The 24,489-nt window shown below is 46.9% G+C and overlaps 1 protein-coding gene across 1 annotated transcript in view; it reads left to right on the forward strand.

Moving 5' to 3' along the window:
* Window positions 1-1,468: 1,468 nt before the first annotated feature.
* The window catches only part of HEG1 (heart development protein with EGF like domains 1), an 89,368-nt gene continuing 66,347 nt past the window's right edge, over window positions 1,469-24,489 (forward strand). The window contains exon 1 of the mRNA XM_050781579.1: window positions 1,469-1,868. Coding sequence (XP_050637536.1) covers window positions 1,559-1,868 — 310 coding nt within the window. The 5' untranslated portion in view covers window positions 1,469-1,558. The remainder of the gene's footprint in view (window positions 1,869-24,489) is intronic.

Raw genomic sequence — 24,489 nt, forward strand, 5'->3', positions numbered from 1 at the left:
ACTCCTCATTCCCTCATTTAAGGTGAGTTTGTTTATACACAGCCTCCTTTATGTTTTTTTTTTGCCAAATGACTCACTTGTACTGAGTCACCAGAAAGTGGGCCTAGGCCCATCTGCAGCTGCCCTGAACACCACGATCTCATTCTCCTGGAGGTGGGTCATGGAGATCTGGAGACAGAGAAACAGAGAAGAGCAGAGAAACGGGATGGAGAGCCAGGCCTGAAAGTGAGGTGCATACTCATATTTTCATGAGCATTTGGTTGTCAGACAGGGGCCCCCAACAGAACTGGCAAGATCCCCAAGGAGCTGCAACATTTGTTTCTGTTGCAATACTATTTGTTTCTGTTTGCAAATTACTGCAAACTGTGAATTAGGAGACCAGAATTAACAATATCACACGGTCATTCACACATCAATCATTTCGTCTTCGGGTCTACCTTCAGAATCTTGAGCAAGTTATTTTCCCATCTGAGCCCCTCTTTCTTCACTTAATGAGGAGGCTTACAGTCCTAAACTTTAGACATTTTATTATTCATTTACTGGGGAGGGAGTGGTTATGGAAACAAATGGAACTTTATTTACCAAGAAAATTTGTTTACATGAAATCTTTGAATCTTTCCCCATAGGTTTCCATTTAAAATTCTGTGATCTCTGGGCATCATTTGGTTTAATTTGCAATCTGCAGCTCTTTTCCTGATGATGAGTTTGCCCTAGCCTGCCTGAATTCACAGTTTTCTTTTCCCTGCAGCCTGTTTGGGTGTCCTCGCGGTGACATCTCTGCAGAACTCTGGTGTGAGCCAAAGGCAGTGGTCGGATGGGAACAGCATCCAAGCTTGAGAGGGCGTGGGGGTTGGCCGGAGGGTGAGGTGTTAGGTTTGGCAAACACGAGTTCATCACCAGCCCTGGGGCCTGAAGAAGGGGAAGTGGGGGTGGGAGTGGGGACACTTCAAATCAATTAAGGGCGGTGACAGCGCGGGCTGGGGACCAGGGGACCATTCCCTTTCTCTCTCCTATCAAAGCACTTGGGATAATCTAGTCTGGTGCTAATCACATTACCCAGGACCTGCTTTTCACCAACTTCTTGTGCGTTTAAGGAGTTGGGAAAGTGGTGCCCGATTCAGAAGACTCTATGCGGAGCATGTGTGTGACAAAAGTTGCAGCACCGTGGCTCCGCTGACCTCATCCCGCTGTCCCGGGCCGGGCCGCTCTCCAGGCGCCGGGCCCCAGCCCCCTTCCTGCCCTCTCCCCGCCCCCGGGCCCGCCGCGCGGGGCCGGTGATGTCAACCGAGGAGGAGCCGCCCGCCCGCCAGCGACCCGCCCGGGCTAATTAGCATGTAGCGGCGCCGCGGGCCGCCTCCGCCCAGCCCGCCCGGCCCCCGGCAGCCCTCCCGCGGCTCCGGACAACTTTTGAGGCGGGGGAGCGCGCTCGCAACCTCACTCTGCTCACTTCCCCGGCCCCGCGCGGCCCCCGCCGCCCGCTGCCCGCTGCCCTCGCCTCGCGGCCGCCCCGCGCCCGCCCCGCGCGCCGGGCATGTGAGCGCGGGCGGGCGCCGTCACCATGGCCTCACCGCGCGCCTCGCGGTGGCCGCCGCTGCTCCTGCTGCTGTTGATGCCGCTGCTGCTGCTGCCGCCGGCGGCCCCCGGGACGCTGGACCCGCCGCCTTCCCCGGTCCGCCGCGCGCCCCTCGCGGGCGCGGGGCTGGAGCTGCAGCTGGAGCGCCGCCCGGAGCGCGAGCCGCCGCCGCCGCCCACGCCGCCCCGGGAGCGCCGCGGGCCCGCGACCCCCGGCCCCAACCACAGGGCCCCGGAGCCGGGCGCCGCGACACAGCGGGGACCCTCCAGCCGGGCCCCCAGAGGCGGGAGCGCGGGTGAGTGAGAGCCGGGAACGCGGCGCCGGGCCAGCCTGGGCTGGGGGCGTGGGCGCGCCCCGGGCCGTATCCCCAGCCGTAGGCCCCTCCGCGCCGCGCGACCCAGGGTGGGGGCTCCTCGCCCGGCGTGTGCGGGACCCTGAGGGTCGGCGGGTAGGGAGGGACGCTTTCGCCGTTGGCTCGACTGAGGGATGTGACCATCCCGTTCTCCCCCAACCCTTTGGAAGAAAACTTATTTCTTATGGGGTACCCTGTATCTCTTCCACCCCACTTTAAGAAAATGGAAAGGAAAGGAAAGCAAAAGGGAAAAAGGCTCCAAAGCATCTCTCACCTCTGATATCTGGTCAGCCTGTCCCCAGTTTCATTTTTTCCGCTATACAGAACTGGCCTCTCCAGGTACAGGGCTCGACTTTCTCATCTAAATAACTGATTTTTAAGGGGTTCTAGCACGGGATATTGTAAAGGACAAAGGATGTACGTAGTTTGAAACAAAACGCTCTACTGGTTCGACTTAAAAGCAAAGGAACGCGGTTGGGGTTGCATGGTTGAACCCCTACAAGGCACAGGCTGATATAGGACCATCCCTGAGCCTCCTCCCTCCCCTTTCCTTTCCCAATGAACTGTTGCTCCGTGATAGCCACTGCCCGTTCCACGCAGAGAGAAAGAACTGACCTCCTCTCCCTGCTACCTTTGTGTCCAGTTCTTTCTTATGATCTGGAAAAATATGTCACAGACTGAGTGGAATTCTAACCATAATACCATTATGACCTTGGGAATGTTGTTTCTTTGAGCTCACTTTCTCCATCTGTGAAATGGAAGTGATGATGCCTGTTCCTTCTAGCCTCCTAGTGATGATGTGACAAAATGAAAGTAAAAATAAATGGAAAGTGCTTTGAACAAAGTCAGCAACGTGGTGGTGTTAGCCTTTGCCTTCCTGTGCGTGACACAGGGCATATGCTCTGTCCCGGCTATTCAAAGAAGCTGGGTTGCTTGCAACACTGGACATTGATTTGGAGGTTCCCTGAAAGTTGAGTTTTTTGTCTGCGTAATTGACAATTCATTTAAGTTTCTCATATCATGCAGACTTTCTGGCACGTGAATTAGCTTGCTTCCTCCAACCTAGAGGTGCTTCTTAGAGTTAAATAAGAAAAAGTTTGGATTTTTAAAAATCAAGTTCTCCTGTAAAAACTCAATTTCATATTCAACAGTATTCCCATTATCGCAAAATGCCTTATTTTGTGAATTTTTAAATCACTGGTATAAGATTGAGAAACCGAGGAACAGTAAGAAAAGGCAGAGGAGCGATAAGCTTCTGAAGACTTGTAGGAGACACATCCCAGAGTGACCCTGACTTGAGATTACTTACAGCATACACTGTTTTGCTAAGTTCCATGGGAAGGAATCAAGAACATGAAAGAGCACATTTCCCGACTTTCTCCAACTAGAAAAGTAACTGAGGAACACTGTAGTATTTTGTGAGTTTTTCTAAACAGAAGATAGAGTGCAGAGAATTGAGAACATTTCAGAGGAGACACCCAAGAGCTGAAGGCAGATTTCTCTGGGTAGTAGTCAGGCTTTGTTAGGTGAATAGCCCCCATCTTGTTGTTAGGGGATAGGTGGGAGGGACACTGACTTGCAGGGGCCCTGGCTGGATGGGGCTGGCACATGAGTCTCTTTCCGTCTCTTAGGGGTAGGATCTCCAGAGACCGTAGAGAGGTAGGTATTACAGAGATAGGGACAGTGGAGGCAGCTAGCTTACAGGACTCAGCTGGTAAGAATTGGGGCCTTATGTGACCCAAACATCCCTCACAGGTGTGGCAGGTAGCACTGCTAGTCTTGGCTTTGTGGCTTTCCCAGTTTGATTCCTTTGCAGAGGTGAGTGATGGAGTCTTCAGGTATATGAGGTACTGGAAGGAATACGTGTGAGAGTCCCAGAAAGCAGCGAGAGAGTAGTTGGAATAGTGCCCACCTTCTCTTACCTAAGTAGGCTCTCCTGGTCTCCTGCTGTCCCACAGACACCACCCAAGGAGTGCCTCCTCATCAGTGGCTCGAAGGCCCAATCTCTGAAGAGATGTTAGAAAGGTGCGATTAGAAGAGATGAAATGAACACCTGTTGAAGCTGCTAGAAGCTACTCATATGGCCAAGGATCTAGGCATGACCTGTGCTTGTTTTTCTGGTAGTGGCTCAAGCAGTGTCATTTAGGGATAAAAAAGAAACAACACATAAGAAAACCAGTGTTCAGTGATTTCAGTGAGTCTGACTTTTCTAATAACCAGGATTGGGGGCCTTTTGGATTAGCCCTCATGTTTCACTAGATGCTATCACTTATTTCACAAGGCAGCAAGGTCTTGATGCTGAGAGGTCCTCCACAGGTCCTCCAGTCCACACTGTGTTGCAGCAGATGTCTGCCCCTGCAGCACCCCTGACAGATGGTCATCCCTGCTCTCCCTCAGCATTTTTGTGTTTGGGGAGGCGCCATGCTACTGCTGCTAACAAGCCCTGAGTCTCACAAGTAACGTGCTCCATTTGGTTGCTGGGGAAGCTGCCTGCAGCCCCTTCGTGCCATGGGGATGCTGGTAGTCAGGGCCTGGCCCCTGGGACTTCCAAATACACTAGTGTCAGCAGCAAGGGCCACAGATGTCCTTTTCTTCCCTGTGGGCCATTCCCAGCTCTTCTCTTCCTGGCAGAGTTCAACTTCTCATTGCTGAGTAACCGCATTTGCATTCTATTATGTGGGTTGTTTGCCTGTATTAGACTGTAAGTCCCTGGAGAGCAGCTCCCTGTTTATATAGCCATTGTTAAGCTTTTGCGCCCACCTGTCACCCTGCTGGCTGTTCAGTTGATGTTTATTGCTGATGTTTCAGCCAGTGGTGACAAGATGCTGAGACCTAGAGGTTTTCTTTTTATGTGTGTGTTTTTCTGCCACTCAGGACTTCCGAGCCACAGTTCTAAGCTGAATGCAAAGTTTATGTGCCTTGATTTTGTGATCCATATGCTATGCTTTAATTGTGAGATCTGCAGATGAGAGGGAGAGAAGGCTTAAATCATAATGAAAATCAATGCAGAAGGAAAGAACTTTCCCACCCAAAGGGGAAATGACGCTGAGTAGCTGAGCAGCCAGCCCAAGAAATAATAATCTTAGAAAAATGCAGCTCCCTAGAGGAAAGGAAGTGCTTTGAGCGGAGCCCCTTCTGAACTGTTAAATAGCTGTCGCCTAAATTGCTCTAACTTTGTGGGCCAACTTCGTCATTTAGCTTGGCTGCTGGGAGAACCATTACAAGGTGCAGCGGGCAAGAGGCAGCCCCTCAGGGCAGGGAGAGTGGCTTTCCTCCAGAAAGCCGCTACCTCACTCCTGGCGGAGGCTTGCGGCGGGTGGTAGTGGGGATTCCTGAGAAGCCTGTTTGCTTTGATGGAGGGTGTCCCAAATAGAAGGGGGAAGGCGGGAGGGGGCAAGGGACTCTCCGTGGTGCATGAGTGTTTAAAAGCCACATCCTTTTTACTTTGCAAGAACCCTTTTATTGCTTTCCTCAGCCTGTGTGCACATGCTGAACTGTTATTTTTTGCCAGAGACCTGAATGGTGTGGACTGAGGGAGACTGAAAGGTATTTGCTGCCTAGGTGGGCAGTTTCTGCATCCTTGTCCTGGAGGCTGGGGAAGGAGCCTCTGCCCTCCCGGTGATCTCTCCTACCTTCCAGCAGCCCTGCCCAGCTGGCTGAAAACAGTGTTCCTGAGGTTTAACTTGTCCTTGTCCAGAGACACTCAGAAAGCAAAGAACAGATGGCAGTTGCGGTTTCGTTAGCCACTTACTGCCTTCTTCAGTGGCTTCCCTCTGTCTCCAGCGTCCTTTTTGTATGAATGGGAGGTTTCAGCTGCAGTAAATGTTCTCTTCTAAGAATCCTGGGGAGGCAACAAGGAAGGAAACTAGTTGGGGTCTGACTTTTGACTCCCTGGCCTTTGAGCACCTATGTGTGGTCAGTGCCTTCACACTCCTTGTCCATTTAACCCCAAAACAAGCCTGTGAGGGATGTTATTTCCCTTTTACAGTTCTGGAAACAGTAGCCTGGAGAGGTTAGATCACACAGTAAATGGAGGCAGCAGGATTCAAAAAGATTTTGACCAAATCCATTTGCTAGTCCCACAATATCAGGAGGTCTCCGTTTTCTCATCTGTAAAATGAGGTGCCAGTTGTCCTAGATCTCTAAGATCCTCTCCCGCTCATCATTCTTCTTCCTCCCTCCCTCCATTCCTTGCCTTGCTTTTTTGTAGAGATTAGGGGCCAGCGTTGGGGTGGGCAAAATATGAGGAGATGGTAGTAGCAATGAGTTTTTACACCTATTGAGTAAAAATGTTTTAAAAATTTTGTTTGAAATTGCCTGAGACAAGACCACAAGTCTTTAAAATGACATTTTATATAGAGATTGTAAATTATACCCTACTCATATGCCAATCCATAGGTCATTGATGCTAGAGGTTGCTGCATTAATTATAAGCCAAGCTAAAATGAATTGGTGACTTTCTGAATGGGCCCTCTCCTGGGAACGTGGAGCAGCGGCTGACATTGGGAGGCAGTTGTTATGAATACCTGCCCAGTAGGAGGCGAGGTTAAATGGTACTCCATGCAGATGCTGTCAAATTGCTTTCATTTGAACATCTATGTATGCTGTCTTCTACCCACTCACCATTCATCAGGCATAGACAGAAACAAAGACGTTTCTATCCTGGTTTTTCACTCTTCTTTTGTTGGAGTATGGCAGATGTCTCTGTGTCGAATTGGACTGATTTGTAAATCAGGAAATATTTGCGGAAGGCTTGCTATGTGGAAGAGTCACGCCAGGTGATGAGGTTGTATTGCATGTCTGTGATGCCCCCAGGGAACTTCAGTCTTGTTGGAGCACACACATCAAGGTTGTAAAAGGCGAACTAACGATGCATGAGTGATTCACAACTGAAGAAATGCCACGGGAGATCATACTGACCAAAGGAATGGTGAGGGTGGAGATGGGCATGCAGACGTGGAAACCACTGGGGGCTGGATAGTCCAGGGAGACTTCAGTGGGAAAGGGGGGAGTTGATTTAACTTTGAAAGTTGACGGGGATGTGGATAGACAGAGAGGTGAAGGATGGGCTGGGCACGATGGCTCATGCGTGTAATCTCAACAGTTTGGGAGGCCAAGGTGGGTGGATCACTTGAGGTCAGGAGTTCCAGACCAGCCTGACCAACATGGTAAAACCCTGTCGCTACTCAAAATACAAAAATTAGCTGGACATGGTGGCATGTGCCTGTAATCCCAGCTACTCAGGAGGCTGAGGCATGAGAATTGCTAGAACCTAGGAGCCGGAGGTTGCAGTTAGCCGAGAATGCCCCACTGCACTCTATCTTGGGCAACGAAGTGAGACTTCATCTCAAAATAAATAAATAAATAAATAAATAAATAAATAAAAGAGATGGAGGATGAATGGCATCTGCAAAATCCCAAATATTGAAAAGCTCAAGACTTTTCAAAATAGAGGTGATCAACAGCCAGTAAGGCTGGAGTAAAGGACTTGAAGAGGCCAGTTAGGCTCCCAAATCAACTAATCATTGAAGACAAGACTGGAAAGGAGGATTAGACCTGATTGTGGAGGGCTTTAGAGGCCTGTTAAGGTGTTTGTCTTCATCCCATCCACACCAAGGAGCCCCGGATGGCTTTTGAACAGGGAGAGCATAGTTTGCTTGTTCGTTTCTGCTTGGATCTGGGGTCTCATAGATGAACCACATGCATATCTGCCCTCACTACAGCCCCGTACTTGTTTAAGAGACACCGGAATGCTGCTGGGCCTCGTATTGATGTGTTGGGAGGAAAGACTGAGGACAGAGCATAGGTTAGAGTGGAGGTAGTGGAAATTGAAAGGGACAGATGCAAGTGCCACTTAGAAGAGTAAGGCTGGAGTACTAGACTGCCTGGCCATGGGGATGACGGGACAGAATGGAGAGGAGCTCTTTGCTGTTAAAGAGGCTCCTTCAGTTTCAGCCTTTCACTGTAAAGATTGCATGTACCCTTGGAAGTATTCTGTGGATGGTTGAGAATGTGGAACTGAACTACAGGGAGGCCAGGACCAGATTCAGCCCTGAGGGGCAGTAGTTAAAGCCACAGAGGAAGAGGAAATCAGCTCCAGTCAGGTGGAGAACATCCAGTGTGGATGGTGGGGAGGAAGGGATGCCAGCCCCACATGAGGGCGCAATGAGAGGTGGGGGTGACTTGCAGGCTGGCTGTGGATTGGCAGATAATCTGAATGTAGCACGGTTTACACATCAAATGTGGAGGTCTGTGAAGGTCCGTGTAAGTTAACATATTTCTGCTTTCTGCTTTGACTTGTCTTCTCATCTGGAAACTATTCGAGTTAAAAGGCAGAGGGAGACTGGGGAGAATGAGGTCTGGGGACAGGCCACTGGCCTCCATTCTGAGCTGTTTAGTGGGACTCCTAAACGTGTGGGAAGAAGCCTGCCTACTGTATGATAGGCATGGGAGGCCTGTCTGTGACAAAGTTTGACGGTGAAAAAGAATAGGAAAATCAGAGAGAATCAGAATCCTTGATTCTCACCCCCTAATCCTGCGTCAACTCCTGCCTCTTCCCATGTCGGGAGTTAGCAACACCATGCACCTAGTTCCTTAAGCTAGAAGCCTAGAAGTCACCCTCTATTCCTCTCCTTTCCTCACCCGCTACCGTGATTCTTTCTTTGGCAACTCCAAGTGATTCTGTTTCCAGAATACATGGTGAATCTGCTCTCTTCCTCCCCACTGCTCTTTTCTGTTCTCTGCATCCACTTATGCTGTCTCTCTAATCTGTACTCAGAGAAGCCAGAGTGATCTTCTTAAAATGTAACTCAGGTCAACCTTACTTGGAGGCTTAACACCCTCCAAGAGCTTTGCATTGTACTTAGAATAAAATCCAGACCCCCTAAATTGGAATATGAGGCCTGCAGGATCTGACCGGCCACCTCTCTCACCCTCTCTTGCTCTGCTCCCCACTTACACCAGACAATTGTTAATACGTGCCAAACTCATTCCTGTCTTGGAGACTTGGCACATGGCGTCCCCCTGCCTATAGCAGCAAGAGCCTTCCAGGCAGGGGGAGCTGCCAGGGCAGATGATCTAAGATAGGACTCAGCTTGCCTTGTCTCAGGATTGGCAAGAAGGAAGGCCAGGGTGCCTGGATCACCCAGGGCCGTGAGAACCATGGTAAGGAGGTCAATTTTCCTCTAGGTGCCATGGAGGATCGTGCAGCAGGGTCTGTACCACCACATGGTATGGGGCTCTAGTTGCAAGGATTCTTAAGGAGCTGGAAGGACCATCTGCAAAGTCTACAGAGGCTATTAAAAATGGACAGTTTCCTTTTGCTTAATATTTTAGCTCTGAAGTACTTGAACTTCATTCTAGCTTTCCTGTCATGTAAACGTTTTTGAGGAAAGTTTACAGGTCAGATGGCATGGCAGGGAGGCAAGACCGTGTTCCCAACTCCTGGAATGTCTTGGGGGACTTGAGGGAGGATCTGACCTCACTGAAGACCCTGAATAACAGGAGCCCCCATCTATCTGTGCAGAGAAGGTGCTGAAGGCAAAGATGGATTTAAGTTGGCAAGTTTCTCCTTAATGTCTCTGATAGGCTGGGAAATGAAGATGGGAGAGGAAGAAAAGTGACAAGAAGAGGGCAGAGGCCAAGGTCAAGCTCTTCAGGTGGCCCTGCAGTTCCACCTTGGAACTGAAGAATCAAATTGGAGGAAGGAGTAGCAAGAGTCAGGAGAGAGATGCCTGCTTGTCATCTGGAGGGATGTTCCTTGTGCAGGGCTGTGACTAGTGATTATCATATGTTGGGCTAGAATTGAAAACCACTCCATTTTCCTTTTCTGGGTGATAGGAGATGGAGACACTTCAACTTAGGGACGGGTTTCACTCCTGCCACCTCCCTGGCCACCAGGACCTTTATTACGGCCATGTGGTGAGACTTTTTCGGGGGTCATCTTTTGCCAGGGTGTGGATGAGAGCCCTGCTGGTGTTGCAGTCACAGGCCCCAGAGGTCCCGGCTTGGAAGGATCAGACAGTCTCAATTCAAACCCCAGCAGTGCCACTTGCCAGCTGTAGGACTGTGGTAGGTTATTTAGCCTCTCTGTGCGGTCAGTTTGTCATCTGTCAAATGGGCTGTTAATAGAAAGAGCCCTGCTCAGAATGGATAAGTGCAGTATAACACCTATAAAGCAGACGGCTTGATGCCTGGGCAGGAGAGCTCTAGAAATGCTACTGAAACCAGTGCCCATTTACACTGGTCATTGTGTTGACAGCAACACCCCCCCCCACCCACCGCACCTTGCCCTCCAGGTATTTTATTGGACAGCGGGCAAGCTGCCTGCCTAGGGTTCAAGTCCATGTTCCAAAGACCTCTGTTACCTGGTCTTCCCCTCGTTGGACCCTGCCAACCTCACCCTTTGGTATCCCTAGAACTCTCTCTTGCTTCTTAGCCTTAAACATAAAGAGGAAAGAGCCAACTTTCATGATTTGAAGTCAGAAAAACCAAGTGCAACAGCCCTCACCTGTGGTCATCTGAGGAGACCAGATGACCACATAGAAGGCAACTAGGATTAAATAAAAGCAGTGTGCCAGGTGTGACCTCAAAATAAGAAGCCTTTGAAAATCAGTCCCACTTGGACCTCTGTGGTCAATGAATATTCTTCAGATCAGAACCTTTGGGGGTTATCAATACGTGCTTCACAAGTGTTTGAAGGAGTTGAGGGCCACCTTCAGAGTGTGTGTGAGCCACACGGGCAGCTCCCTGTTGTTTCTTGCAGCAAACCTCCTGGATTGAAAATGGGGTCGCGGATCTCCATCTCCTGCATCTTTCGTCAGATCGTCTTTGAAGTTTTGTGTTTCCAAAATAATCCAACATCATTATCAAGAGATGGAAATGTATCATTATTCAGGAAACTCAAGAGAATAATATTCTGCAGCCTCTATTGAAAATTAGCCAATTGGGTCGGGCACAGTGGCTCACACCTGTAAACCCAGCATTTTGGGAGCTGAGGCAGGAGAATTGCTTGAGGCCAGGCGTTCAAGACCAGCCTGGGCAACATAGTGAGACCTCATCTCTATAATTTTATATATATATATATATGTGTGTGTGTGTGTGTGTGTGTGTGTATGTGTATATGTATATATATATATATGCACATATATACGAAAAAAAGAAAAGTAGCAAATTTTAGAAAATGGTTTGAGCAATAACAGTATTGATGGAGTAAGTGTTATCTTATTGGGACCTCTTTGAAGAGGACCATATCCACTTGGGTAGGGGAATTCTTGTGGTTTGCTGGAATTATTTCTAGTACAGTCATGCTTTATGGTAATGGAGTGCTACTGGCTGTAGCTGCTGGCAGAGTTGGGGAGAGATGCTGTGGAGCTCTGGCGGGGGTTGGAGGACCTGTGCTTAACCCCTTCCGCTCTCCGCCTCTGTGGCATTGGATAGCTGCCTAATGTCTCTAGGCCTTAATTAAAGACTTTCCTGCTCCTAACAAGATTTTTGAGGAGGAGCAAATACAATTATGGCTGTGAAAGCACTTGTAACTGGACAGAACAATGTTTTAGTTGTGATATAGTGAACTGGCTATGACCTTGGGCAAGTCATTTAACTTTTGTACCTGCTTCCATATCTGTAAAATGGAGACGATAACTGTTTTGTTGACTTCACAGTGTTGTTGGAAGGATGAATGGAACTGATCCACATGGACACGCTTTGTAAACATTCATGTGCTGTGTACGTGTTAGTCATGAATGCTTCCTGGGAACACATCAGGCGTTATGTCTGTAAGAGAGGCAGGCATCAGGAAGAGGTAGACATGGAAGGATGAGTGGAAAGTTGGAAAGGAGTTGGAGAAAGGGAGAACATTTCTGGGAAATCTCAATAGCCTTTTCAGTTGTTCGCCTCTGTCCTGTCATCTGTCTGTGATTGCCCTGGCTAACGCTTTCCCATCTCTTCTGCCTCCCACCAGATGGGATGTCCTTCACAACTCTACCCTTGACCTTCTGCCTCCCCCTCGGTTCAGTGAACATTTATGGAGTGCCTGCTATGAGCCACAGTCTCTCATAAGAGACCTAGGATTGCGAGAGAATAAGCTAGAATTGTGTAACAAGATAAAACAGTCCAGAGGGAGAGAGTTGTCTCTGGGGAAGATTTCTTGGAAGGGGTGATCTCTGAGCTGATTTTGCCAGGAGGCCAAGGGGAAGGAAGTAGGACAGTCTAGGTAGAGAGAACTGTGGGACAAAGGATTGGAGAGAAAACACAGTGTGGCTTCACTTGTTTGAGCGCTTCCAACTATAATCCAGTTCTGCGTCTTCAGCCATCTGCCAGCATTCACACAGGTCTAGTGAGCTTCACTTTAAACCAACAGGTAACAGTTATACATGCAAATACGTCATCCCTTCCTCCTCCAAAACCTGACCTCCCTTTGCTTGCTAATGGTCCCAATAATCTCCCAATAATGCACTCAAACCCATCATCTTCGTCCTTTGCCGCCTTTTCTTACTTGCATGTAATCAGCATGGATTCCTCGCTCTCCCTTCCTCCCATCCTTGCTCCTTCCCTTTCTTCTAAATCGTATCAGAGTGCTGAATTCCATTTGGACAGTGAGTTACATAGGACATCAAGATGTCATATCCCTGTTTGTGGCAGGAAATTGCAATTTGGATCCCAGTGTCGTTAGTGAGACATCCCCAAAGCCCACAAGGAGGAAGCCTGGCTCTGTCCTTTCTGGCTTTTGCTCTCAGTCCATGTTACCCTTTCTGTGGAGCGCTCAGTCTTAGTTTTGCTCTTTCTTATTTCATTCTTTCTCTATTTCTGTATTTTTTTAAACTGGATTTTCTTTGCAGTCAGATGGACCTGGGTTTGGATCCAGTTTTACTATTTGCTGTGTAACCTTAGACAAATTACTTAATCTCACTACACCTCAGTTTCCTTATCAGAAAAGCAGGGATAATCATGGGAGGACCTCATAAGGCTGTCGTGAGGATGGATTGAGACAGTCTATGTGAAATGCTTAGCACAGTGGCTGGCGTGGAGTGGATGCTACCTATGTTTTGGCTGCAATATAACAATAATAATCATTATTATTGTCCTGTTCTGGTATGTCTTTTGAAAAAATTCCTTAGCTTTATTTCTTTTTGTCTTATTTCTCTTTTCAGCCTCCTTTCTTTCTTCCTCTTTCTCTGTTTTATCTCTTTCTTAACTGGCTATGGTATACAACTGATTTTTTAAAATACTGGTTATATTTGAACAGAATGTCAGGTTTCCCAATCTTGATATACAAAACGCATTCGCAGACTTTTCATTTCTCCCTTAACTAGATTTTAGCCTCTCCCCTCGGAGGCCCTGAGGCTCCCTCCCGTCAGCCAGCACAGGCCTCAGAGCCCTTCGTGCTGAAACATCACTCCACGGCTCCATTTTCTAGCAATCGTCAACGCTCCAGACAAATTATTTCTATGATTTCCTCAGAGTCCTGGGCCACTTCACAGAGGTCTGTCGAGTAAATTAACTGCAGAGCTTCTGAAAGTCAGCCTCCAGCCGTGTGGCCTCCGGGGCCCGGGCCCAGGCCGGGCTGCCCAGTGCGCACACCCCCGGGAGCAGGCCCGTTTCCTCCCGCCCCTCCTGCGCCCGCCTCTCCCCCCTCTTCCTCCTCGGAACCAGGATGTTTTTCCTTGCCTTTTTATTGTTTCACTAACCTGGCAGGTCTCCTTTGGTGGAGCCCTGCCACCCAGCTTCCTCTCTGGGTGTGATCGAATGTGGCGGTGACAACACAGGAGACCCGGAGGCCTGCACCACCCCGCTGGCGCCCTTGGCCTTTGTGTCCAGCGGGGACTGGGAGCTACCGGCTTCAGCTTCTTTCTGGAAACTCCCCTTTTACCAAAGAGCCTCCTCTTCAGCCACTCTGTTGGATATTTATTTGTCAAAGGATGAGAGGGGCAAAGAAAATGGAGGCAGCAACGAAGGTGCTCCTAGAAACAAGGTAGACCCCCTTTCCTGCCTGCAGAAAGCCTTTTTGTTCACTTATTTAACCAAATGGGAATCTTGTGACCTTTGACCCTAGGACTTTTTCTCAAGGCCTTGGGGGGAAAAAAACCTATAGAATTCTTTTTAAAGCAAAGAGCTTGAGGTCACCTCAAGGTCCTTCATCTTTCACTCCTGCTGGGATAGGCTGCATCCCTCCTTCATGCCCAAGGCCACCTCAGAGCCGGTTCTATTTCTGGAAGGCTGACCCTGACTTGGGAGCTCCAGGCCAGGCCTCCCCTGGGTCTGGGTTCAGTCCAGCAGACGTCTGTCACCCGGAGAGAATGCTCAGCTGAACAAGAGCCGACCCCTCACGGGGAGGGGAGGTAGGTTTTACTTTCTTCGTCACTAGAGTGCTTGCAGGGGAAGCATTTTAAAAATCTGATCGTCAAATCTCAAGTCCAGCACTTTCCAACATGCTTGATTTTTCTTAGGGCTGCCTCTTTCAGGGCAAGAACAAGGAAGGAAACGAAACTCCCCGAGAGCCCTGGACAGTCCAGATCGAGGGCTGAGTCTTTTGTTCACACAAACTCATTTGGCTTCTAAACGTCCTCCACCCAAAATCATTACATCCGCAGCAGCGTTTCAAAACACAGCCCAGAGTGGCCTCGCTGAGTGGGTGGCTGCTTTTCTGGGGAGGCTGCAGCCACCTTCCCACAGGCCCCCAAGGTTCTTGCATGTCCCAGAATATCCCGCTGCTGGCCACTGGCCTGAAATCCCCCTCATCGGGAGGACCCTTGGGGGAAGGTATCAGGCCAAGAGGGCCTGCAGGGGAAGGGCTCCTGCTATCTGAAGGGGACTGGGACTGGCAGCCGTGGAAGGGAGGATGGGTTTGTAGTCCCAGCCTTGCCCCTTCCAAACTCCCAGGCACAGTCTCAGTCTCTACCCCTGGGGGGCCCCTTCTCATACCTCAGAAGCATCATAGAGACCTATTAACATGGTCCAGCTCTCCTGGAACTCCTGGAGGCAGATTCTGTACCTGATTCATCCTTGTAACCCTCACAGTGCCTTGCTTATGGTTGGTGTTCAGTAAATACATACTTTTTTTTTTTTTTGGAGACAGGATCTTGCTCTGTCACCCAGGCTGGGGTGTAGTGGTATGCTCTTGGCTTACTGAAACCTCTGCCTCCCAGGTTCAAGCGATTCTTGTACCTCAGCCTCCTTAGTAGCTGAGATTACAGGCGCATGCCACCATGCCTGGCTAATTTTTGTATTTTTAGTAGAGATAGGGTTTTGCCATGTTGGCCAGGCTGGTCTCGAACTCCTGACCTCAAGTGATCCACCCGCCTTGGCCTCCCAAAGTGCTGGGATTATAGGCATGAGCCACTGTGCTTGGCCTAGTAAATACATACATTTCTTATTGTAGTAAAATATGCACAACATAAACTTTACCATTTTAACCATTTTTAACTATACAGTTCAGTGGCATTGAGTATAATCACAATGTTGTTGCAATCATCATCACCATCTGTTTACTGAAATTTTTCATCATCCCAAATAGAAACTCATTAAATAATAACTTCCTGTTCCTCCCTGCTCCCAGCCCCTGAAAACCTTTATTCTGCTTTCTGTCTCTGTGATTTTGCCTATTCTTGATACCTCATGAAAATGGAATCATATAATATTTGTCCTTTTGTGGCTGGCTTATTTCACTTACCATCATGTTTTTAGGGTTTACCCATGTAGCATGTGTTAGAATTTCCCTCATTTTGAAGGCTGAATTATATCCCATTGTACATATATACCACATTTTGTTTATCCTTTCATCTACTGATAGATAGCTGGGTTGCTTTCATCTTTAGCTGTTGTGAATAATGCTATGAAAATGGGTGCATAAGTGTCTGTTTGAGTTCCTGCTTTCAATTCTTTTGGATATAGACCCAGAAGTGGGATTGCTGGATCAACTCATAACTCTTAAGGTTTTGAGGAACTGCCATACTGTTTTCTACAGTGGCTGCACCATCTTACATTCCCGCCAGCAATGCAGGAGTGTTCCGAGTTCTCCATATCCTTGCCAGCACTTCTTTTCCATTCTTCTTTTTTGATAATAGCCTTCCTAATGGGTGTGAAAGTATTTTTTGAGTTGATAAATGCTACTCATTGGTTGGATTGCAGATTTGAAACTGTTACTCTTCCTCTCGGACCTCAGTCCCGTGATGGTCAGGCTAGCTGGTTGCTTTGGTCCCTAAGGGTAGTGGTCACCTTTGCAGAGGGATGGGGGCACCAGAGACAATCCAGGTAACTTTGGCCAGAATGAAGGAAGTAAAGCAGTGTGGATGCTAGCTAGTAGAGCTTACCACACGCTGGAAACCTGTTTAGCAAGAGCTTCTCTCTGCTCAGTCCTCACTGGTTTTCGTTTGAAAGTGGTCAGTTACTGGCCGGGCGTGGTGACTCAAGCCTGTAATCCCAGCACTTTGGGAGGCTGAGACGGGTGGATCACAAGGTCAGGAGATCGAGACCATCCTGGCTAACATGGTGAAACCCCGTCTCTACTAAAAAATACAAAAAACTAGCCGGGCGAGGTGGCGGGCACCTGTAGTCCCAGCTACTCGGGAGGCTGAGGCAGGAGAATGGCGTAAACCCGGGAGGTGGAGCTTGCAGTGAGCTGAGATCTGGCCACTGCACTCCAGCCTGGGCGACAGAGCCAGACTCCGTCTCAAAAAAAAAAAAAGAAAGTGGTCAGTGAGGAAAGACACTGGAATGAAGGAGCTGGTCTCTAGTCTCCGCTCTGCCACCTATTTTCTGGGTTAACCCGGGCAGGTGACTTCTGTACGGAGCCTCAGTCTCCACTTCTGTAAGACAGGGCAAGAATTACCCTCCTGCCTGCCACTCAGAGGGTCAGAATCTAAAGGGATAATTTAGGCCGTGAAATTATCCCGTGAAAAGTACTTTGTCGATTGTAAAATGTGTGGGAATTTTTTTCTTAATTAGATCTGTGGGAAGAGAAGCACAGATTCACTCTCCTGGCAAGGACCTGTGAACAGTGCTGTGCCCCTCTTCAGTCTGTGGGCGTCCATCATACTCAAAGGGGATTTTTAAAGGAGGGTGCTGAAAGTCCTTTAAAAAAAAAAAAAGAAAAAGAGTCTGTTTTCTCCCCTCCCTGTATGAACAATTAAATTTTAGGAAAATGTTTTAAAATGACAAAGAAACCCACTCTCATAGGTGTAAGGATCCGTTGCTGGTATCTACAACAGTGTAGGTATATTTTCATTTGAATGTGGTCCACCAGACCCCAAATTGAGGATCCCAGGAATGCTCTACCGGGGAGGCAGGAACGGGGAATTCCGCAGCTGGGGATCGGTGTCTTACTGTTCTGGAACCTCTCCCTTTTAAGCAGTATGACTTTCATCTTTCTTCTACCAGGCAACACCCTAGAAAGGCCTAGGGACTTTCTGTAGGGCTGGTCTCACTGCCTTCCTCTTCACTGGCTCTTACCTTTAATTTCATCCTATCCTTCCCTTGTCATCTGTGTCTCTGTCACTGGCTCTTCTCCTGTCTCCACATTCGTTTTCCCCAAAATCAGTCCTTGATCCTTGATTTTTCCCTTCGTATGTCATATCCTGGCCTTCTCCTAATCAGCAGTCCTGAATCTTTAACTGTCTGCCAGACGTTTTCACTTGGAAGTTGTAACATCACCCCAAACGTCACATTTCAAAAACAGACTTTTCTTGTTCCTCAAGCTCGTTCTCCATTATGGCTCCACTCTTTCTCTCTTATTCTTTTGTTATGCATAAAAATCCTCTCTGAGTTAGAAGCTGATTTTGAAGTCCTCTTGCTCAGTCTTCTAGCTAATAACGTGCAGCTGTTGTCAAATCAAGTCTGTCTGATTCCAAAGCCCATGTGATAGGCAGCATTTCATTCCTCTTAGGGAGAAACAAGGTCAGCACAGTTGTGTTTCAAGCTGCAGTTTGGCTTTTTGTGGGGGGCTTTTTTTTTTTTGGCTCTGCTCTTCTGGCCAGTGCCTTAAAGCCTCACGGAATAAGCTGCAGTGTGATGGAATGAGCCCTGGGTTCAGACTGTGTCTGTGCTGCTATTGAGTGCGTGACCTGGAACAATCACTTAATCTTTCTGACCCTCAGTTTCCCCATGTGCCGTATGAGGATAATAATACCCGCTTGACAGGGTATTAATGAGATAATGCATGTGAAAATGTTTAGCACGTGGTAAGCCCTAAATAGATGTTAGTGAAATCTGAATCCAAATGGAGGGAAAAGAAAATAAAGGGCTTGTTCTTCAACTGTGTGCCTCAGAAACACAAGCTTGTAGCTGGCAGTGCTTGTCATTTGGCCCGCTGCGGGGGTTGACACTGAGGTGTGGGGGTGGGGTGGACCCTCCAGGAGGAAATTGCCTCTTTGGATAACACAGCACACTCCCTGTATGCTCCTACTCACTCCACTGCTCCGAAACAATGCAAGTTGAAAAGCCCCAAATCACGGGCAGGGAGTGGAGGGTGGCAAGGAGTTGACTCTGTAGCAGCTGCTAATTAGGAAAACCTATTCTTGGGCTGTGCTAGCATCCCTGATGATGCTGGTTCACAAACAGATGTTTTGGAACATTAAGACGCTACAGAAGTGGAAGTTGTCAATTAGGAGGAAAAAAAAACAGGCAAAGCAAGCAATAAAACTCTCTTGTTAATTTAATCTCCATTCATGGTACAAGGGAAAGTTACAGCCCAGCACAGGGGGCTAAGTACAGAGGGAATGATGGTATTTTCAGCTCAAAAGATACCTGAGAAATGGGATGTCTCGTCTCCAACATGAAGAGGGTTGGTGTGAATGGGGTTTGAATGATCATCTCCGACCATCTGCGAAGCTGGCCCGGGTGAGGTGCACAGCACCAGTCTACTGAGCCTCCAGGGTGCCCCCTCCCACCCCATGAATGTCTGAGGGGGCACAGCCTCTTCTCCTTACTCCTGACTTCATTGGGCGCAGGCTCTGAAGCTTGAGGAATCTTGTCTCCTTTCCATTTCTCCATGGTCATTTCTCTTCTCCACCAAGAATAAGAGCAGGTTCTTTGACACCTCGCCCCCCATGTGGCAGGTTTATTCCAAATTACTCTCTATTCAGGGTTTACACAGGTGCTGAATAGGGAGCCATGCCCTCAACAGAATTCATCCACAGCGGCCCTAACTAACTCAGGGCTTCAGAAAGGATCAGTCATTGGACTTCAGTACATATTTTAGCATTTGACCCGTTGTCCCTGCTGAGATGCCGCTGGGAATGGTGTAAAGCACTTGGATGTTCACAGTCAAACAAGACCTCCAGTGGCAGTAGGGGTGGGCTGGGGGTGTTGCCTGCCCCAGCTGTGTGGTTTATTAATCCCTTTCCTAAGGAAAAGTTCGTAGGCAATAAGAGATATAGAGGGGCACCCGGAGTTCAATAGGGGACAGTGGGATGTCTTTCATATTGTTTCATATTGTTTCCCAAGGATCAGTGAGGAAACTCATCAGTCTTTCAGCTATGCCATCAAAAGCTACTCACATGCTTACATTATGTTTCAGAAATGTCACTGGAACTCCTACCTACACACTTGGTTAGTAGCAAATTGCATGAGCCAGTGACTTCAAGAGCTTGCTGTGCTGGAGGTGGTCCCACCACCTTAGGACCCTGTGCACCCTAAGCTCTCCCTACACCTCCTAGGAGAGGTGTCGTGGAGTGGAAGTCAGCGAGGCCCAGACTGTTCCTGCAGCCATTTGTCTAGCCTCAGTGCTTTTGTCAGAGTGGATTCCTAGCTTCCAAGAGGGCTTGGGAGCCTGGGGCCGCTCTGGTATGGGCTCTGGTCCACTACCTGAAGAAGGATTAGGACACTGAGCTTTGATTGATTAGCAGTGCCTGCCAAGGTCGTCTACCCAAATCTATTTCTTAAAAGTTAACAACCCTAAATCCATTTAATAGCTATGACATATGTAGCATTCACTATGTACCAGGTACTCTTCCTATGCTCTTACATGTCTACATTCCACTGGTTTTCACAACCACCCAGTGAGGGAGATACTGTTAATATCCTCATTTACAAAAGGCAAGCTGGGGCATGGAGAAATTAACAATCTCACTTAAGATCATAGGGTATGAAAGAGGTGGAGCCAGAAGTCTAACCTCCATGGTCTCACTTGAACTACAGTCTGTGCATTCCCCCACTGCCTCTCTTATTAAGAATTGAATTTCTAGAGACATGGAAAGCAGTAGCTTCTCACCAGTGGAGGCGACTCTGGTGCCCGCTGACTAAGGAGAAGAAGTGGAGGTGGAACCACAGAAGGCAGGTCTTTAGGGCCAGCAGGGGCCAGCAGTGGCTGCACTGGCCAAGGGTGTATCTTGTGTCTGACTGCTCTGGGGAGGTGGTCATGAGCCACCAGTTACGGCCAGGACTGTTACTGAGAGTAGTTAGGCATCCAGGGGCAGAGCAGCCAAGGCACAAGGAAACTCATCAGTCTTTCAGCTATGCCATCAAAAGCCACTCACATGCTTATATTATGTTTCAGAAATGTCACTGGAACTCCTACCTGCACACTTGGTTAGTAGCAAGTTGCATGAGCCAACTTTCTATAAAAGGTCTACAGACTTCACCTACCTTAGGAGGCAGTCTGGGGATCCCAGAAAGCCCATTCCTAAGTGGCTTCTCCAGGTCCGTAGACCTGGGATCCTTTTATCAAGATACCAACCATTTTTGTTCTTTTTCTTAGGAGACACATTTGTCATAGATATATTTTTAATAACATGGAATCATATGATACATACTATTTTGTAATTTGTGTTTGCATTTAACAGTATAGTGTGAGCATAATACATAAGAAAAACTGTATCAACAATATATTTTGGTCAGTCCTTTAAAATGTTGTTGTCTCGTAATTAAGTTAACTAACTCCCTATTGTCGAAATTTAGGTTGTTTCCACTTTTCATTATTATAAACAATTCTGTGATAAACTTCCTTATACCCGAAATTTTGCACACTTCCTAATCATTTCCTTAGAACTCATTTCCAGAAATGGAATTCTTGGGCCAAAATATATACCTATTTTTAATGCTTTTGCAATGGATTGCTAAATTCCTCACCAAAAAGACTGTTAATTGTATTTTTACCAATATCGTATGAAAGTACCTGTAACGACATTAGATATTATTCTTAAATCTTTGCCAATTTGATATGCAAAAATAAACAAGTAATATAAAAGGTCTTTTCTAGTTTGGGTTTATACCTTGCTTTTCAACAACGCTTTCATGTATTTATTCTCCACTTATATATTTCCTTTTGTGAATTGCACATTCATGTTCTTTGTCTACGAGGGGTACATCTTAGGGATTTGAAAAAGTTCTTTGTGTGTTAAGGATGCTAAACATTTTTATCAGGCACTGCAGACATTTACCCTTGTTTGTCATTCAACTTTTTACAAATATATAGCTTTTATTTTTGTCAGACTTATACATAGTTTGAAGATCAAATAGATTGTATAAAGCTGTAATAAAACTCTGATTACTCCTATCATCATCATTTTTTGTTCCCCACAATCAAACATTCTCAACCCTTTTAACTGATTATCTTAGTATTTTTTTCCATATCTCTAACCTGCTTATGTTGCTATCTATTATTGATTTTTCTTAATATTTGGTTTTAGGCAGTATTCATTTTCTATCATTCCAAGCTCTACCAATTTGGAAGTGACACATTCTATTTCTATTCTTTTTTTTTTTTTTTTTTTAAACAGGGTCTTGCTCTGTCATCCAGGCTGAAGTGCAGTGGCACCATCACAGCTCACTGCAGCCTTGACCTCCTGGGCTCAAGCGATCCTCCCACCCTAGCCTCCCAAGTAGCTGCAACTACAGGCATGTACCACCATGCCTGGTTAATTTTTTTTATTTGATAGAGACAGTATCTCACTATGTGGCCCAGGCTGGTTTCAAACTCCTGGCCTCAAGTAATCCTCCCACCTCAGCCTCCCAAAGTGCTGAGATTACAGACGTGAGCCACCATGCCAGGCCTCTATTTCTATTCTTTAGAGAGAGTTTTTTTTTTTTTTTTTTTTTTTTTTTTTTTTTTTTTTTTGAGACGGAGTCTCGCTCTGTCGCCCAGGCTGGAGTGCAGTGGCCAGATCTCAGCTCACTGCAAGCTCCGCCTCCCGGGTTCACACCATTCTCCTGCCTCAGCCTCCCGAGTAGCTGGGACCACAGGCGCCGCCACCTCGCCCGGCTAATTTTTTGTGTTTTTAGTAGAGACGGGGTTTTGCCGTGTTAGCCAGGATGGTCTCGATCTCCTGACCTTGTGATCCGCCCGTCTCGGCCTCCCAAAGTGCTGAGATTACAGGCTTGAGCCACCGTGCCCGGCCTAGAGAGATATTTTAAATGCGTTTTTCACAGAACTCAAAGTTAACCTTCTCCTACGCAACATGATTCTAATTATCCCATGCCAGACTTATGAGCTATTGTTATGCAGGATTTGTTCCATCTTGTTTTATTTCACAAATGAGAAATTATTGTTATTATTTCATAAATTCAGTGTTCCTTTAGATTTATTCACACATGTGTTGTTTTCTTTGCTCATTACATTGACTTGCATCTGATATCTTTCATTAAGGATTGTTTTTCTTCTGCTTGAAAGAAATTTGTTATAATTTCCTTTGGTAGGAATGGTTGAAAAGCTTAATTTTGACTGAACGTGTTTTTATTTGATAGTCTGAAGATGTTTCTGAAAGATAGCTTTGCTGAATGTACGATTATAGTTTTCTCTCTCAGCACGTTGAAAATATTTATCCACTGTCTTTTGGCTTCCATTGTCACTGCTGAGAAATCAGCTGTAATTGTCACCTTCTATAGATGATTTATCATTTCTTTCCCCTCTGGTTGCTTTTAAGACCTAGTCTTAGTCTGTGGTTTTTGTGCAGTTTCACTATGATAGAGGTATATGTTTCTTTTTCAATTTAGTCTCCTAAGAAGCCGCCATAAAATGAAGGTTTATAGTTCTCATTAGTTTGGGAAATTTTTCAGCCATTACCTTTTGAAATATTACCACTTCTATAAGCCCCACACTTTGGGAGGCTGAGGTGGGCAGATCACCTGAGGTCAGGAGTTTGAGACCAGCCTGGCCAACATGGTGAAACCCCATCTCTACTAAAAATACAAAAAAATTAACCAGGTGTGTGGCACACCTGTAATCCCAGCTACTCAGGAAGCTGGGGCATGAGAATTGCTTGAACCCAGGAGGTGGAGGTTGCAGTGAGCTGAGATGTACTCCAGCCTGGGTGACAAAGTGAGACTCTGTCTCAAATAAAAAATAAAACAATAAAAATTAAAGAAATATTTTCACTTCTACTTTCTCTGTTTTCTCCTCCTAAACTCCAATCCATTGTGTGTTGGACTTTCTCATTCTTTTTGTCTCTTAACCTCTTTTTCATATTTTTCTGTTTTTGAATCTCATTTTGAGCATTCTATTATCATTTATTTTCTAACTCTTTTTTTTTTTTTTCTTTCGAGATGGTCTCACTCTGTTGTCCAAGCTGGAGTATAGTGGCACAATCACAGCTCACTGCAACCTTCATCTCCCGGGCTCAAGCGATCCTTCCACCTCAGCCTTCCAAGTAGCTGGGACCACGGGTATGCACCACCATACCCAGCTAATTTTGTTTATTATTTGTAGAGACAAGGTCTCACTATGTTGCCCAGGCTGGTCTTGAACTCATGGGCTCAAGTGATCCTCCTGCCTTGGTCTCCCAAAGTGCTAGAATTATAAGTGTGAGCCACCATGCCTAGTGAATTATAATTATTTTCTAATTCTCACTTTGGTCATATCTAATCTGCTGTTGAGTTTTTAAAATTTCAATTACTACTTTTTTATTTCTAGAATTTCCATCTAGCTTTGTTTCAAATATTTTGGGTTATTATTTATAGTCTCTTTTTTAAACATTTTTTTCTAATGTAGTTTTGTATACTTCTTTGTCTGGTAATTCTAGCATTTGAAGTCTTTGCTTGTCTAATTTGTTGGCAATTGTTTAACAAGCAAAGACTTCAAATACTAGAGTTACCAGACAAAGAGGTATGGATGTCTTGTTTCCTCATGGATGCCTCATTTTCTCATGTATTTTGTGATTTTTGACTGTGGTCTCTTATTCCTTAGAATGTTATCAATAAGTGATAACAACTGGTTTGAAGATATGTTTATCTGGAGAGCATTTGTATTTGTGTCTACACAGTACAGGTACCTGAAGGCACTATCCATCAGGACCGCCCCTGCTCCATTATTAACAGGATGTGTGTGTGTTGGAGATATAATTTACATCAGTGGTCCCCAACCTTTTTGGCACCAGAGACCGGTTTCATGGAAGACAGTTTTTCCACAGATAGGGTGGAGTGGGGTGGGCTGGGGGTTGGGATGAAACTCTTCCACCTCAGATCATATCAGGCGTTAGATTCTCAGACAGAGCATGCAACTTAGATCTTTCGGACATGCACAGTTCACAATAAGGTTCTTGCTCCTTTGAGAATCTGATGCCACTGCCTAGCTGGCAGGAGGCGGAGCTAAGGTGGCAATGCTCGCCCGCCCACTGCTCACCTCCTCCTGTGCAGC

This window comes from Macaca thibetana, chromosome 2 (assembly GCF_024542745.1).
Source record: "Macaca thibetana thibetana isolate TM-01 chromosome 2, ASM2454274v1, whole genome shotgun sequence".
NCBI classification, from domain to species: Eukaryota; Metazoa; Chordata; class Mammalia; order Primates; family Cercopithecidae; genus Macaca; species Macaca thibetana.